At 45.5% G+C, this 17,022-nt stretch overlaps 1 protein-coding gene across 3 annotated transcripts; it reads left to right on the top strand.

Moving 5' to 3' along the window:
* The first annotated feature begins 261 nt into the window (after positions 1 to 261).
* Positions 262 to 16,806, top strand: LOC112236728 (bucky ball). Of its 3 annotated transcripts, XM_024405331.2 has the most exons (9): positions 417 to 842; positions 10,865 to 11,052; positions 12,607 to 12,797; positions 12,914 to 13,124; positions 13,197 to 13,678; positions 13,828 to 14,557; positions 14,655 to 14,756; positions 15,218 to 15,320; positions 16,497 to 16,806. In XM_024405331.2, exons 2-9 carry the CDS (start codon positions 10,890 to 10,892, stop codon positions 16,540 to 16,542), a joined length of 2,028 nt encoding a protein of 675 aa, XP_024261099.2. In that variant the 5' UTR covers positions 417 to 842; positions 10,865 to 10,889; the 3' UTR covers positions 16,543 to 16,806. The 3 variants fall into 3 exon arrangements, with proteins under 3 accessions (XP_024261098.2, XP_024261097.2, XP_024261099.2); XM_024405330.2 differs by lacking the exon at positions 417 to 842 and adding an exon at positions 262 to 360 and having other exon boundaries at positions 12,914 to 13,678; XM_024405329.2 differs by having other exon boundaries at positions 415 to 842; positions 12,914 to 13,678.
* The last annotated feature ends 216 nt before the right edge of the window (positions 16,807 to 17,022 follow it).

Raw genomic sequence — 17,022 nt, forward strand, 5'->3', positions numbered from 1 at the left:
AAAACATCTATTTGCTTTTTTTGTTGTCTTAATGTAGGGTTAGGCATAAGGTTAGCAGTATGGTTAGGTTTAAAATCTGATTTTAAAAAAATGTATATAAATGGTAGAAATAGGCGAAGTTTATAACTTTGTGGCTGTGGTAACTAGTGACGACCGCAGGCGCAGTGCAAAGACACCAGGGGCTAAATGAGGATACTGAGCATGCGCACAAAGACTCTCAGCGAGGGGATTTTATAAATGCTCCGGAGTAGCGTTAATTGCGTTCGGTTTGAAACAGGGCTGCCTCCCGGAACCCCTTGCCACTGTTCTGGCCGAGAACAAAGTCGGTTAACAACAAGTTATGTAGGCTAAACACGTGAGGTAGGGAGTAATAATAATATATTTATGCCATTTAGCAGATCATTCTATCCCAAAGCTACTTACAGTCATGCGTGCATACAATGAGTTGCCATTGATCATGACTCTCTGTTCTATGACATTACAAATAAGAGTCATAAGATGCTCTGTAGCGGGGAGCTTTGTTAAGAGTCTGAACATTTATCACGCATCACTTGCGTGGGTTTAGAAGCATACGGACCTTCTTTTTCATATCTGTGAGAAATAATTACAACTTTCTTTTTTAAAAGGATAAATAGATACACCTTTTAATAGGGTTAGAGTTTCCACACGGCCATATTTCCATGTTACAAGGCTTGTTTACTGAAGACAGGGTGGACTATCTGTGCTAATTAGCTGTCGGCGTCTCTGAACACCTGTATGTAAACGGAAGACAAAAGCCACAACCTTATCACGGGAAATACTGTTGGCTGCAACTGTGTTAGAACATTTTAAAACAGTGTACAGTAAGTGTATGTTTTACATTTGTGGAATTATTTTGATGTGATATGAATGTAGATGGGTTTATGTTTTTAGAAACCATACCGTATTTGGGAATAGATTCACGTTTAGATGGGAGAATGTTGGTCTTCCAAAGCCAATTCTCACTTTGAACATGTACATTCTTTGGACTTCACGGACTAAGGAGTAATTTTAGGCTCCTTATAGTCCAATAATGGGCTAACAATGAGTAAAATTCAGTGTTTTCATATGCAGAAGTTATGCTTGTGATTAACGCTTTATCTGCCTTCGCAATGAAAACGAGTTAAAAAGTTCTATCATATATGTTAGGGAAATGAGATGTTTGTTTCTGAACGATGCACCATGCTGCCTTGTTGACGATATGACCAAGCGTTGTAGATTACCATTAAATTTGAGCAGGGTGCGCCTCCCTCACCGTCACATTGACGGGATATAGCCCGGTTCAACCAGGGGCATCTTAACCAAATCCCCTTCCGTCTGTCTATTTATAGGAAATGGTGCCCTCTTTTGGAAGATAATTTTTGTGAAATGTAAAAACGGGGTGAAAGAACAAACAAATAAATGAGGGGGATCCCATGTAGGCGTGTGGGAAAGGGGGTTGAACAGGAGTATGTCGTCCTAGAAGAAGTGTGGTTGGGAGGGGGGATATGTTAATAGTGAACTTTTACAACCTGTGTAAGAGACGATGGGTTGATGGTCCTTAAGAATGTAGAAGGTCAAGATAGGAGACGTGTAACATGGTGTTAGGATTTTAATGCTCATAGTATGCTCTCTGGGGAGAGGGTTATGGACTGATGTAAGTGTTGGAGGAACCACTGGATGAGAAAAGGCTTGTGAGTCTTAATGATGGCCGGGGAACTGGGTTTGACCCAGTAAGTGGATATTCATCTGCTCTGGGTCTTGATCTGATCTACACTTCAGTGGCAGGCAGATGTAGGTGGTCGGTTTAGGAGGACTCTACATGGGGTAGTTGTCACCTATCCTATCATGTGTACTGTAGGATGGTGGAAGATTTAGTAGGCAATGGATTGAGGAGTAGGATATTTGGGAAAGCGGAATGGGGTCAGTTTCAGGAGTTGAGTGAACAGCATCTGTCTCAGGTTTATCTCAATGCAGATATAGAAACTTTGAATGATGGAGTAAGAAGAGCAATAGTAGGTGCCTCAAGGCAGGTGATTCCTATGGGTACAGGGGGCAGAAAGAGCATGGCAGGTGATTCCTATGGGTACAGGGGGCAGAAAGAGCACGGCAGGTGATTCCTATGGGTACAGGGGGCAGAAAGAGCACGGCAGGTGATTCCTATGGGTACAGGGGGCAGAACGAGTAAGGCAGGTGTTTCCTATGGGTACAGGGGGCAGAAAGAGCATGGAGGTGATTCCTATGGGTACAGGGGGCAGAAAGAGCATGGCAGGTGATTCCTATGGGTACAGGGGGCAGAAAGAGCATGGCAGGTGATTCCTATGGGTACAGGGGGCAGAAAGAGCATGGCAGGTGATTCCTATGGGTACAGGGGGCAGAAAGAGCATGGCAGGTGATTCCTATGGGTACAGGGGGCAGAAAGAGCATGGCAGGTGATTCCTATGGGTACAGGGGGCAGAAAGAGCATGGCAGGTGATTCCTATGGGTACAGGGGGCAGAAAGAGCATGGCAGGTGATTCCTATGGGTACAGGGGGCAGAAAGAGCACGGCAGGTGATTCCTATGGGTACAGGGGGCAGAAAGAGCACGGCAGGTGATTCCTATGGGTACAGGGGGCAGAACGAGTAAGGCAGGTGTTTCCTATGGGTACAGGGGGCAGAAAGAGCATGGAGGTGATTCCTATGGGTACAGGGGGCAGAAAGAGCATGGCAGGTGATTCCTATGGGTACAGGGGGCAGAAAGAGCATGGCAGGTGATTCCTATGGGTACAGGGGGCAGAAAGAGCATGGCAGGTGATTCCTATGGGTACAGGGGGCAGAAAGAGCATGGCAGGTGATTCCTATGGGTACAGGGGGCAGAAAGAGCATGGCAGGTGATTCCTATGGGTACAGGGGGCAGAAAGAGCATGGCAGGTGATTCCTATGGGTACAGGGGGCAGAAAGAGCATGGCAGGTGTTTCCTATGGGTACAGGGGGCAGAAAGAGCATGGCAGGTGTTTCCTATGGGTACAGGGGGCAGAAAGAGCAAGGCAGGTGTTTCCTATGGGTACAGGGGGCAGAACGAGCATGGAGGTGTTTCCTATGGGTACAGGGGGCAGAAAGAGCATGGCAGGTGATTCCTATGGGTACAGGGGGCAGAAAGAGCATGGCAGGTGATTCCTATGGGTACAGGGGGCAGAAAGAGCATGGCAGGTGATTCCTATGGGTACAGGGGGCAGAAAGAGTAACGCAGTTCCCTGGTGAATCATTGTCGAGAGGAGACAGACGGGAACACACATTATTTCAGTTCCATAAATATGTGAGGGAAAGGGAGCGATTGCTATTAGATTTGAGGAGTAATAGGGTTGAAGAGCCAATATTAAGTGAACTGCTGGGGGAAATCTTCAGGGGATGTAGTATTTAGAATTGTGTATTTTCGTTTCCTTAGGGAGACGAGAATATTGGGTAGGAGTTAATGGCAAAAGGCGTTAATGGAAAATGTGCTTACTTTCTTTATGAAACCATTTCACACCATTTTAGTATTTTCAGACAACTTTGTGGAAAACAGTTTCCTGAAGAAAAAAAAGTACGCATTTTTCCTTACTTCTCGCCTTTTAAAGCTTGTTGAAGAAAATGATGCAGCCCGAATGGAGGATAGTTTACGCACGAGCCAGTCCACAGCACAGGGGACGTGTTGTCCTATTACCAGGAATGCACATCATGCCAGGTGTGCAGATCTAGCTCCCATGCACTATGCTAGAAGATGGGCGCTAAAGGTAGTTACAGTGAGACTTATACACATTTAAACGTTCACAACACTTGACAGTTAAATAGACTGGGCCAGGGGAAATGTGGTTAGTGGGCCTATCGTCCATTTTCTGACGTATCCAATGATTATCAAAATGAGAGAGCTGAAAATTAGATTAGGCCTATTTTTACATCTCCATGTCAAATTTGAAACACTTTTCTACTGTTATTCAAATTAGGTTCTTACTAAGCAATTTTGCTTGGCAAACTTGGTTGTTTTAAACTTTTAAAAACTATACTAAATAAAACAATGCACTCATCTTCAATAGATTGAGCCACGGATAACGCCCTGACCGTTCAATCATTTTTACAGATTAAACCGACACTCATCTGTTTCTTATTTCTGGGGAATTTTTGATGGCGGTTGGCAACCAACTTTAAGGTGCATTACCGCCACCAACTGGACTGGAGTGTGGATCAGTGAACGGTTTAAAGCTAGTTAAGGATATGGATGATGCTGAATGGATGATGCTTACTATCCGGTCTACTGGGAGTACGAGTGTTTTACCGGGAATGCACAACATCAAGCCTAGATTGTGCTGATCTAGAGACCATGCACGATCGGTTACATCTGGCCGGGGGAATTATGTTGAGAGACCTTACTGTCGTTCAGAAAGTTTGTATCTTACATAAAATTCCAAACTAATGTAAATAAGCGATGTAACATGAAGTTATGCCCATGTGGGAACACGAATCACAACACTACAAAGTAATTGAACCTGTTTAATAATATTTAAACGTGTTAAAGTGTTATGATTTGAGTTCCGACATGGGCATAACTTCATGTTACTGCGCTTATTTATAGCAGACTTAGGCGGCCACCTGTGCTAACCAGTTATCTAGTGTACTCCAAACACCTTTTGTGTTAGCATAACTGGGGAGGAAGTGTACAGATCTGTGCAAAAATGCATTTTTAGGGACAGTTTGACATTTTATTGGAGGGGGGGTGGGACTAGTCCAACTAAAGGTGTCCTAAAAAAAAAATCGCCCTCTGCTTGTACTGGTAAAAAAAGAGGGAAAAAAAGCCATGCTTAGAATGAACCGAAAATAATGTTTATGACTACAAATAACCATCACTGGAGCAACCCTGTGTTTATAGACACAACATGCTAAAGCATGTTTTTATTTGGCACAGTAAATGCCGTGCGGGGCTACAGGCCAGGAGGTTGAGGGTTTGCAGACCACCACGTACGACGTCACTTTTCCGTGCCGGTTCCATTCCAGTAGGATCAGAGCCGTCTGCAGACGATCGTCAGCTAGGGGGAAATCAGATTTGCTATATTTTGATGCTATATTTGGAATTGTATAAAATGTATGCAATCAGATTTCCTCAAATGTTTCTGTGCCAATGCACCACACAACCAATAAACAAAACATATCAACTTTGGGCACTTCAATATCTTCAACACCACAAATTGACGATGTCAATTCTTGACAAACAGAAAATACATTCCTCCCTACCCAGTATGGAAGGCTTGGCATTCCTCCCTACCCAGTATGGAAAGCTTGGCATTCCTCCCTACCCAGTATGGAAGGCTTGGCATTCCTCCCTACCCAGTATGGAAGGCTTGGCATTCCTCCCTACCCAGTATGGAAGGCTTGGCATTCCTCCCTACCCAGTATGGAAGGCTTGGCATTCCTCCCTACCCAGTATGGAAGGCTTGGCATTCCTCCCTGCCCAGTATGGAAGGCTTGGCATTCCTCCCTGCCCAGTATGGAAGGCTTGGCATTCCTCCCTGCCCAGTATGGAAGGCTTGGCATTCCTCCCTGCCCAGTATGGAAGGCTTGGCATTCCTCCCTGCCCAGTATGGAAGGCTTGGCATTCCTCCCTGCCCAGTATGGAAGGCTTGGCATTCCTCCCTGCCCAGTATGGAAGGCTTGGCATTCCTCCCTGCCCAGTATGGAAGGCTTGGCATTCCTCCCTGCCCAGTATGGAAGGCTTGGCATTCCTCCCTGCCCAGTATGGAAGGCTTGGCATTCCTCCCTGCCCAGTATGGAAGGCTTGGCATTCCTCCCTGCCCAGTATGGAAGGCTTGGCATTCCTCCCTGCCCAGTATGGAAGGCTTGGCATTCCTCCCTGCCCAGTATGGAAGGCTTGGCATTCCTCCCTGCCCAGTATGGAAGGCTTGGCATTCCTCCCTGCCCAGTATGGAAGGCTTGGCATTCCTCCCTGCCCAGTATGGAAGGCTTGGCATTCCTCCCTGCCCAGTATGGAAGGCTTGGCATTCCTCCTGCCCAGTATGGAAGGCTTGGCATTCCTCCCTGCCCAGTATGGAAGGCTTGGCATTCCTCCCTGCCCAGTATGGAAGGCTTGGCATTCCTCCTGCCCAGTATGGAAGGCTTGGCATTCCTCCCTGCCCAGTATGGAAGGCTTGGCATTCCTCCCTGCCCAGTATGGAAGGCTTGGCATTCCTCCCTGCCCAGTATGGAAGGCTTGGCATTCCTCCCTGCCCAGTATGGAAGGCTATTCCTCCCTGCCCAGTATGGAAGGCTTGGCATTCCTCCCTGCCCAGTATGGAAGGCTTGGCATTCCTCCCTGCCCAGTATGGAAGGCTTGGCATTCCTCCCTGCCCAGTATGGAAGGCTTGGCATGACAATCTCTGAATGTCATTATACTTTTTGTTTTGTAACAGATTTCTCTTTCCATTCATCAAATGGTCGCTGCACAGTTTGGATAGATTTTTAAAAATGTATTTGTCAGTTAAATGTTTGAAAGTTATGTTTGGTATGGCTTTAAGTTGCTTTGGTTGTCTATGTCACCCAACTGTGCCGGTATATTAAAAATGTGTTCTTACCAGATTGACTCTTAACAGGAATTATTAGTCTCTGGGTCTCACCCAACAACAGGGGTGTGAACAGTTTGGGGTCACATGGGTTGTGAGGTGGTTTGTTACTACACCAATAAATCATAATATCCATCCGGACCTTTGAGACGGTACCTTTTTCAAATCGTACTTCAGTACCCCGGCATTAGATGTTTGGGGACGGCAGGTAGCCTGGTGGGTTAGAGTGTAGGGGCGGCAGGTAGCCTGGTGGGTTAGAGTGTCGGGGCGGCAGGTAGCCTGGTGGGTTAGCGCTTTGGACTAGTAACAGAGGTTTCTGAATCGAATCCCCGAGCTGACGGGTATAAAATCTGTCGTTCTGCCCCTGAACAAGGCAGTTAACCCACTGTTCCCCGGTAGGCCGTCATTGTAAATAATAATTTGTTCTTAACTGACTTGCCTAGTTAAATAAAATCGATGTTTGGGGCTGCTGGTGAACCATGATGTGCAGGTATAATCGGACACACTGGACTAGTGCACCGGGCAGCGCTCCCCAAACTCTGTCCTGGGGATCTCAAGGGAGGTATTTTTTTTTTTTTTTTTTGCCCTAGTACAGCTGACTCAAATGGTCAAAGCTTGATGATTAGTTGATTTATTTGAATCAGCTGTGTAGTGCTAGGGCAACAAACCAAAACGTGCATCCCTTGGGGTTCCGAGGACCGAGCTTGGGAAACGCTTCTTTAGGGTGTCTATAGCTAGGTTTTCATCCAATTGGTGACAGATTGTCATGGCAATATTCTAAAATCTGCATAATTCCCCCCATCAGTTCTTTCCATCAAATTGACGTGTGTGTGTGTGTGTGTGTGTACGTAGTGCACATAAAAATAAGTTTTGCAGTTGAATTCCCATTAAATGGGTTTCCAATCTCATTTTCAACTCTAGGCCTACTGATGGTTTTGTCACCCAAAAAATGTTGCGAATGTTCCCCCTCTGCTATTGGTACATGCGCTCTACAGCTTGCAGATAAGGTATAGCCCGCATGATGAGATTATTGTGGACAGAAGTGCAAGATTATTTGTCAAATGGCAGCCAATTGTATCGCTCATAATGTCACCAGCATAAGACCCTGGATAAGTCTAGGATAAGACCCTGGATAAGTCTAGGATAAGTCTAGCATAAGACCCTGGATAAGTCTAGCATAAGACCCTGGATAAGTCTAGCATAAGACCCTGGATAAGTCTAGCATAAGACCCTGGATAAGTCTAGCATAAGACCCTGGATAAGTCTAGCATAAGACCCTGGATAAGACCCTGAATAAGACCCTGGCATAAGACCCTGGATAAGACCAGAATAAGACCCTGGATAAGACCCTGGATAAGACCAGAATAAGACCCTGGATAAGACCAGAATAAGACCCTGGATAAGTCTAGCATAAGACCCTGGATAAGTCTAGCATAAGACCCTGGATAAGACCAGAATAAGACCCTGGATATTTATTGGAAAGGAGCATCAAGCTCATCACCGTGCTCTTTCACCACCGTTTTGAAGTTCATAACCTATTTCATCTAGCTTAGTAAACGACATCCTTTCCCATGATGTCGTGACGTTGTTGTTGTTTTATCCGACGTGTACTTAGCAAAAAGAACAACAAAAAAAAGTTGGATGTAATCCTGGTTAATGTCGAGCCAATTTTGAGGATGCTGGATTCCAAGAACACAGGATGAGATGTTACTATCCTTTGTGCAAGCACTTCCAAGAGTTAATGAACAGTGAGCGTGGTGAAATTTGGGGAGCGCATCGTCAGTAGTGTACCTTTTGGTTCCTAGGGTGTTTCGGCCTTTCACACTATACACCCTCCCCAAAGGCGGCCAGCGACAGGGTGATCAATCCTACGCTTGCGTCCCATTCCCAATTAGTCATAGGAGTTGCCTTGTTGTTGATAGCCAACAATGGAATTATATTTTGGGACAAACGTGTGCAAGTCTACAGAATACTTTTCGAGGTGGCCTAATCAGGTTACAATATTGTGACCGGTTGTGTTTATGCCACACAAAAGGTAATACATTTTGAAAGTTAAATGATAAATATTTCGGCTATATTGAAGTGTTAGGTTCTTGGTGCGTAAGGAAACAGGGGCTTGGATTTGACGTTTTCACTGCAGCCGGAAGTCGACTTCAACAATAAGGCATTTATTTATTGTATTGTGACGTTAAATGCTAGTCTAGGTCGGATAATTGCATTGTTCCTAAACTAGATCAATGGGGACATTTTTTGAGTCGGGTGTCTCATGTCCTCACTGTTCTTTCATGCGTAATGATCCACCTGGCCTCTCCTCTGCCCATCAGCTATTCATATTGGTTCTTGTTGTGGATTCATATTGAACATTGATGCAGCTTTGAATGCATGCATGTTTGCTATGCTTGCTAGTTATTGTATTGCAGATCTGGACAAACTATTCACCTAGCACTATTGTCACTATGAATGGTGGATAGAGGGTTAGACTGGTAGACTATATTGTCACTATGAATGTTGGATAGAGGGCAGGATAGACAGATTGATAGACTATAATGTCACTATGAATGGTGGATAGACAGAATTGAAGACTATATTGTCACTATGAATGGTGGATGGACTGGTAGAATGTCACTGAATGGTGGATAGAGGGCAGGATAGACAGATTGATAGACTATAATGTCACTGAATGGTGGATAGAGGGTTAGACTGGTAGACTATATTGTCACTATGAATGGTGGATAGAGGGCAGGATAGACAGACTGGTAGACTATTGTCACTGAATGGTGGATAGAGGGCAGGATCGACAGACTGGTAGACTATATTGTCACTATGAATGGTGGATAGAGGGCAGGATCGACAGACTGGTAGACTATATTGTCACTATGAATGGTGGATAGAGGGCAGGATCGACAGACTGGTAGACTATATTGTCACTGAATGGTGGATGGACTGGTAGACTATTGTCACTATGAATGGTGGATAGAGGGCAGGATCGACAGACTGGTAGACTATATTGTCACTATGAATGGTGGATAGAGGGCAGGATCGACAGACTGGTAGACTATATTGTCACTATGAATGGTGGATGGACTGGTAGACTATTGTCACTATGAATGGTGGATAGAGGGCAGGATCGACAGACTGGTAGACTATATTGTCACTATGAATGGTGGATAGAGGGCAGGATCGACAGACTGGTAGACTATATTGTCACTATGAATGGTGGATGGACTGGTAGACTATTGTCACTATGAATGGTGGATAGAGGGCAGGATCGACAGACTGGTAGACTATATTGTCACGGTGGTATAGTAAAAGTTAGCGTGCGAAAAAGCGTAGTCCATAAGACAAGAACCACATATGGGGGAGGCGGAGGCGGAGGCAAACAGATGAGTAAATATGGCTAGGATGGAAGAAATTACATAGTAAATATGGCTAGGATGGAAGAAATGACATAGTGAATCCTGCAAAAGAGCAAATGTAAACCGGGGGGAAAAAATGCACTACCCTCTCCTGTGCCGAAAAAATATATAAGTTCAACAACCCTCCCCTGTTTTGCTCCGTTCCAGTAAATGTCGGACTGTCCCTTATTTGAAAAATGTCCTACTGACAGATAAGGGGTATATCAGCATATGTTTCCAAAACAGTTAAAACACCGCGTCAGAATTGTAGTTCACTCGAAAACCAACTGTGGGCAACGCTAACCACTGAAAACCAAACTTAGAAGGGTTTTCCAGGGCTACTTTCACTATAGCCTGGTCCCAGATCTGTTTTCTCCTCATGTAGCCTGGTCCCAGGTCTATTGTGTCCTCCTGTAGCCTGGTCCCAGATCTGTAGCCTGGTCCCAGATCTGTAGCCTGGTCCCAGATCTGTAGCCTGGTCCCAGATCTGTAGCCTGGTCCCAGATCTGTAGCCTGGTCCCAGATCTGTAGCCTGGTCCCAGATCTGTAGCCTGGTCCCAGATCTGTAGCCTGGTCCCAGATCTGTTGCCTGGCCCCAGGTCTGTTGCCTCCTCCTGTAGCCTGGCCCCAGGTCTGTTGCCTCCTCCTGTAGCCTGAGTCTGAACGCTCTGAATGAACTGATATGATCTAAACCTTTTTTTTTTTTTTTTTTTTTACTTCACACTGATTATTCATAACGGTAGTTGAATGTGATTTATTTTATTAAATATGTTTGTTTTGTTATTGTGTGCTGAATTATATTGTTTTATACGCGTGTATGTTTTGTTCTGTTATTGTAATGTATACAGGGCTCTCTTGTGAAAGAGATTTTTGAATCTAATTTATTCTTTTTAAAAAAAATTTAGAGAAGGAAGCAAACAGCCACAGTCGATGGAGAACGATCAACACAACCAACGGCAGGTCAATCACCCAAGGCCCTTCTTCTATGTTCAGCCGGCTTCTCAACCTTACTACAACATGTATCATCATCATCATCATAATCAGTGGCAAAATATGAACAACCCATATAACCACTATACCTTACCTGGTTCAGGTAGGTCTACTTTTCATGTTTTTAATGAATGTGTCCCAAATGGAACCCTATTCCATATGTAGTGCACTACTTTATACCAGGGCCCTATGGGCCAGATAGTTCACTATAATAGGGATTAGGGTGCCATTTGAGTCATACTCTTTTATTTCTCAAACCAGAATTATGGAGTATTAGTTTACAGTGGATGATTTTCATTGACGCAAATACACGACGTGACCAAAAGTATGTGGACACCTGCTCGTCCAACATCTCATTCCAGAATCATGGGCATTAATATGGAGTTGGTCCCCCCTTTGCTGCTATAACAGCTTCTACTCTTCTGGGAAGGCTTTCCACTAGATGTTGGAACATTGCTGCTATAACAGCCTCTACTCTTCTGGGAAGGCTTTCCACTAGATGTTGGAACATTGCTGCTATAACAGCCTCCACTCTTCTGGGAAGGCTTTCCACTAGATGTTGGAACATTGCTGCTATAACAGCCTCCACTCTTCTGGGAAGGCTTTCCACTAGATGTTGGAACATTGCTGCGGGGACTTGCTTCCATCCAGCCACAAAAGCATTAGTGAGGTCGGGCACTGATGTTGGGTGATTAGGCCTGGATCGCAGTCGGCGTTCCAATCCATCCCAAAGGTGTTCGATGGGGTTGAGGTCAGGGCTCTCTGCAGGCCAGTCAAGTTCTTCCACACCGATCTTGACAAAACATTTCTGTATGGACCTCACTTTGTACACGGGGCATTGTCATGCTGAAACAGGAAAGGGCCTTCCCCAAATGGTTACCACAAAGTTGGAAGCACAGAATCGTCTTCACTGGAACGAAGGGGCCCGAACCATGAAAAACAGCCCCAGACAATTATTCCTCCTCTACCAAACTATACAGTCTCCTGGCATCCACCAAACCCAGATCAGTCTGTCGGACTGCCAGAATGGAAGCGTGATTCATCACTCCAAAGAACACGTTTCCACTGCTCCCGAGTTCAATGGCGGTGAGCTTTATACCACTCCAGCCAGACGGTTAGCGTAGTGCATGGGCTTGTGTGCGACTAGTCGGCCATGGAAACCCATTTCACGTCACTCCAGATGAACAGTTCTTGTGGTGACGTTGCTTCCAGAGACCGTTTGGAACTCTGTAGAGAGTGTTGCTTCAGCAGTCGGCGGTCCCATTCTGTGAGCTTGTGTGGCCTACCACTTCGCGGCTGAGCTGTTGTTGCTCCTAGATGTTTTCACTTCACAGTAACAGCACTTACAGTTGACCCGGGGCAGCTCTAGTCGGGTGGAAATTTGACGAACTGACTTGTTGGAAAAGGTGACATCCTATGACGGTGCCACGTTGAAAAGTCACTGAGCTCTTCAGTAAGGCCATTCTACTGACAATGTTTGTCTATGGAGATTGCATGGCTTTTTGCTCAATTTTATATACCTGTCAGCAACCGATGTGGTCTGAAATAACCAAATCCACTAACTTGAAAAGGTTTCTAACTACTTTTTGTGTATATATATATATAGTGTATTACTGCATAGTCATATTGTCTTGACAAAAACATGTGTTCTCTACAGGAAGTTATCCTTTTGGACGTCCTAGTTCATACATGTCCCCATACCCATACATGCAGTATCCTGGTCAATACATTGTTCCACACATCCATCCAGTTGATTACAGATGCATGTACGACCCACCTCGTTTCCACCCACCTCCTGTGCATGACCCCATGTTCCGCCACCAGCAACAACAACAACAACACTACAGTGTATGTATTATTGTGTTCAGATGTATAAGACAATTTATGTATTTTAAATGTTATATATTCAATTCATTAGATTATTAATGAATTCATTGTTTAATTTGTTCATTTACCATCACCAGGCTCAGGCCCAGAGAGAAGTGGCCTGCTCAGAGGCTCAGACCCAGTCCAGTGATGCTCTGAACAAGCTCCAGACGAACGAGAAGCAGGGCTCTGAGAAAGAGCTTGATTCCGGAGTTGTTTCCCAAGCTTCCGGAATCTTCTCGTCAGAGAATAAGGAAGGGAAACGTGAGGTGGGGGGAGACAGACACAGTAGTCGTGGAGCCTCGTATGGTAAGTTGGAAAGCAGCTGTTTGCAATCGTCGTCTCCACTGGCCAGGTTGTTCAGCATCAGTGACTCCACAGCGGCGGTCTACGACGGCGATTCGAGTCGGAGCCTTGGAGACCTGGGGCTTCAGGAGGGCTGGGCTGTAGACTCTGACGAGGAGCCCCCATTGGACAGCTCATCTGTTCAGGAGGAGGATATCCAGGACACGCGGCATCACGCAGCGGATGAGTGTCTTCATAGCTGTTCTTCTGAGAATCTTTGCCTCCTGTCTGCCATCTCTCAGTCCGACGACAGCCCCAGACCCGAAGACCCAGACAACCAGGCAGAGGAGGGGAGCGCCAATCCAGACAGTACTAGTTCCACTGAGGCACTTCTGAGGCCTCGGAGTCACTGCTCCAACCTGCTCTCTCCCCAGTCACTACCATCACCCTTAGCCTCTGACTGGCAAGCCTTAGAGCACATGAAACATGGAGGAGAAACGTTTGATGTTCCAGATGGGAGTCTGTGTGAACTGGATGTTGACCTGTCCTACCAGATCCTCTGTCTGCCCTTTGATAAGGTCACTCTTTTTTTTTACATTTATTTTTACAATACTTTCTATGGAATAGGTTTTTATAGCTGAATTGTTTGAGAGGAGAGCTTGTAAGTTAAGCATTTTATTATGTATCTGTATTGTCAAATAAACTTTTTTGATTTTAAATTGACAAGGTGTTTACAGAAAGTGCTCTGCAGAAGGACGTCTCTACCAGCTCCAGCGTTGCTCTGCGGTGTGAAGACCTCCAGGCCTCTCTGTCTCCTTCTCTCGCTACTTCCTCCACCACCCCAGTCCGTCACCACCACTACTACTGCCAGCCACAGACGGCTCACGAGAGGCTCAGTGTCCTGTGTTCATCCCTGGACGAGCTCTCGTCCCGGGACGAGATGTTCTCCACCGATCTGGAGGACGTGGATGCGTTGCCCGGATGTTCCGTCTACGCAAGGGGGAGGTTCTCTGCAGACCTCGGAGAGGCAGGGGTCAAGGAAGTCTGTCCCCAGTCCAAGAAGCTCATGTGCGTCTGCTGTGGAGCGAGCCTGTTGAAAGGAGGAGGGGTGAGCAGCAGGGTTAAAGTTCATCACAGCCCCAGGGTGTACGCCGCCGGAGACTCTGACGAGGTGGTCGAGCAGGAACAACGCGGATCTATAAGGACTTGTGAGAGAACGCACCCCAGTAGGGTGGTCGTGAAGAAGCACCCTGTCCACAAGAAACACCAGCCTCTCCCTCTACACATCCGACATGCTCCCAAACACAGCTGTAAGACAGGCCAGTGGAGAGAGGCTATTGGGCCCGAGGAGCAGGAACCAGAGACAGTGTTGGTGGGATCAGAGCTGAAGTATAATGAAGGCCATGTGGTGGAGGGGGAGAGTGGACACAGAACTGGGGATAAACAACACAGGACATGTAAAGGACATTTTCATTGCTTTGCTTCCAAAATGGCGCCCTATTTCCTTACCGACGCACTTAACCATACATTTGCTCTATCTTATCTCCGCTGTAGATGGACTGTGCCGAGACGGCGTTAATACTTCACATCCGGGCACATGGGAGAGTGGAGGTGCCAAGCCTAGACAGAAACCACACAGCTCACTGCCACGACCAGGTACCATAACCCAACCCTCGTCAATATATTTAATTGATAATATCCTTTCGGTCGTCCTAAATATCCGTGCTCGTATTCATAAAGCGTACTAGAGTATGAATGCTAATGTAGGTTTAGTTTAGCTTTATAGATCGGCAGCGTAGCCTAGTGGTTAGAGTGTTGGACTAGTAACTGGAAGGTTGCAAGTTCAAACCCCCGAGCTGACAAGGTACAAATCTGTCGTTCTGCCCCTGAACAGGCAGTTAACCCACTGTTCCTAGGCCGTCATTGAAAATAAGAATTTGTTCTTAACTGACTTGCCTAGTTAAATAAAGGTCAAATAAATAGATCCTAATGAAATGGACTGCTGGGACTCATAATCTGACACGCAGTATGAATACCAACCCTGTTGCATGGATCAAATGTGTTTTCTATGAGTGAGTGTCTGATGGTTCTGGCCCGATTTTTTTTTTTGTTTTCAGAGAGACCAGCACTGAGGAAAGCTCTGTGTAAGCCGCTGGTCTACCAGAGAGTCAGAGATGAGGAAAATGACGACGAGGTGCCACAACGATTTCAGAGGAGAAGGTTTCCTTTATCTGCTCTTGTTTCATTATCGACTATTCACTATATTAGTGTGTGTCCCAAAAGAGACCCTATTCCCTTTATAGTGCACTACATTTGACCAGAGCCCTATGGGCCCTATTCCCTTTATAGTGCACTACATTTGACCAGAGCCCTATGGGCCCTATTCCCTTTATAGTGCACTACATTTGACCAGAGCCCTATGGGCCCTATTCCCTTTATAGTGCACTACATTTGACCAGAGCCCTATGGGCCCTATTCCCTTTATAGTGCACTACATTTGACCAGAGCCCTATGGGCCCTATTCCCTTAATAGTGCACTACATTTGACCAGAGCCCTATGGGCCCTATTCCCTTAATAGTGCACTACATTTGACCAGAGCCCTATGGGCCCTATTCCCTTTATAGGCACTACATTTGACCAGAGCCCTATGTGTCCTATTCCCTTAATAGTGCACTACATTTGACCAGAGCCCTATGTGGCCTATTCCCTTTGTAGTGCACTACATTTGACCAGAGCCCTATGGGCCCTATTCCCTTTTGATAGTGCCCTATTCCCTACATTTGACCAGAGCCCTATGGGCCCTATTCCCTTAATAGTGCACTACATTTGACCAGAGCCCTATGGGCCCTATTCCCTTAATAGTGCACTACATTTGACCAGAGCCCTATGGGCCCTATTCCCTTTATAGGCACTACATTTGACCAGAGCCCTATGTGTCCTATTCCCTTAATAGTGCACTACGTTTGACCAGAGCCCTATGTGGCCTATTCCCTTTGTAGTGCACTACATTTGACCAGAGCCCTATGGGCCCTATTCCCTTTGTAGTGCACTACATTTGACCAGAGCCCTATGGGCCCTATTCCCTTTGTAGTGCACTACATTTGACCAGAGCCCTATTCCCTTAATAGTGCACTACATTTGACCAGAGCTCTATGGACCCTATTCCCTTAATAGTGCACTACGTTTGACCAGAGCCCTATGTGCCCTAGTCCCTTTATAGTGCACTACATTTGACCAGAGACCTATGGGCCCTATTCCCTTAATAGTGCACTACGTTTGTTTCGAAAGTGCACCATAAAAGGAGACTAGGGTGCCGTTTGGTGGGACACGTGTAATTTTGAGATGTTGGTCTATGAATCCACGTCTAAATCCACTTCATGTTTTTTTTTCTCCAGGTTCCACCAAGAGAAGAAACTCAAGGTTTTGATATCACATCCTTGACGAAATCAAAGAAAATGTCACAAACAAAGAGCACTTAGTAAAATGCATAACAGAAAATGTTTCGGATGGACACCATTTTGTTTTTTGTGATCAATAAAACCAAGGAGATAAAGCACTTCCAGGAGGTCCATAGACACTGTCAGTTGGCTAGCACTGTACTGTAGGTTGGTAAAATGTCCCCTCGGTCAGCACAGGGTTTGGTGGCTTTGAAAATCAGATTTGAACTGTTGTGACCAGTGGATTATTAAAATGAATTTCATAACACACACTAGTCTGTCTGGTTTATTAAACATGTGTATGTAAGTGATAATTTAAAACTTTATTCATTTTAATTGTGCACATTATTAAAATGGAACATGAAATGGCAAATAAAACATATTGGCAATGTTGGGTTTTGTCAGTTAACAACTATAAGTTAAGCAACTATATTTTTAGAGCTCTGGATCGAAACAGGGTCTGTAGTGATGCCTCTAGCACTGA

This window comes from Oncorhynchus tshawytscha, linkage group LG16 (assembly GCF_018296145.1).
Source record: "Oncorhynchus tshawytscha isolate Ot180627B linkage group LG16, Otsh_v2.0, whole genome shotgun sequence".
Lineage (NCBI taxonomy): Eukaryota > Metazoa > Chordata > Actinopteri > Salmoniformes > Salmonidae > Oncorhynchus > Oncorhynchus tshawytscha.

Bases quoted from the DNA above. Each gene is read 5' to 3' on its own strand.
- LOC112236728 (XM_024405330.2), top strand. From the start codon at position 10,890: ATGGAGAACGATCAACACAACCAACGGCAGGTCAATCACCCAAGGCCC. The intron at 11,053-12,606 runs GTAGGTCTACTT...TGTTCTCTACAG, and splicing joins CTATACCTTACCTGGTTCAG to GAAGTTATCCTTTTGGACGT. The intron at 14,757-15,217 runs GTACCATAACCC...TTTTGTTTTCAG, and splicing joins CAGCTCACTGCCACGACCAG to AGAGACCAGCACTGAGGAAA.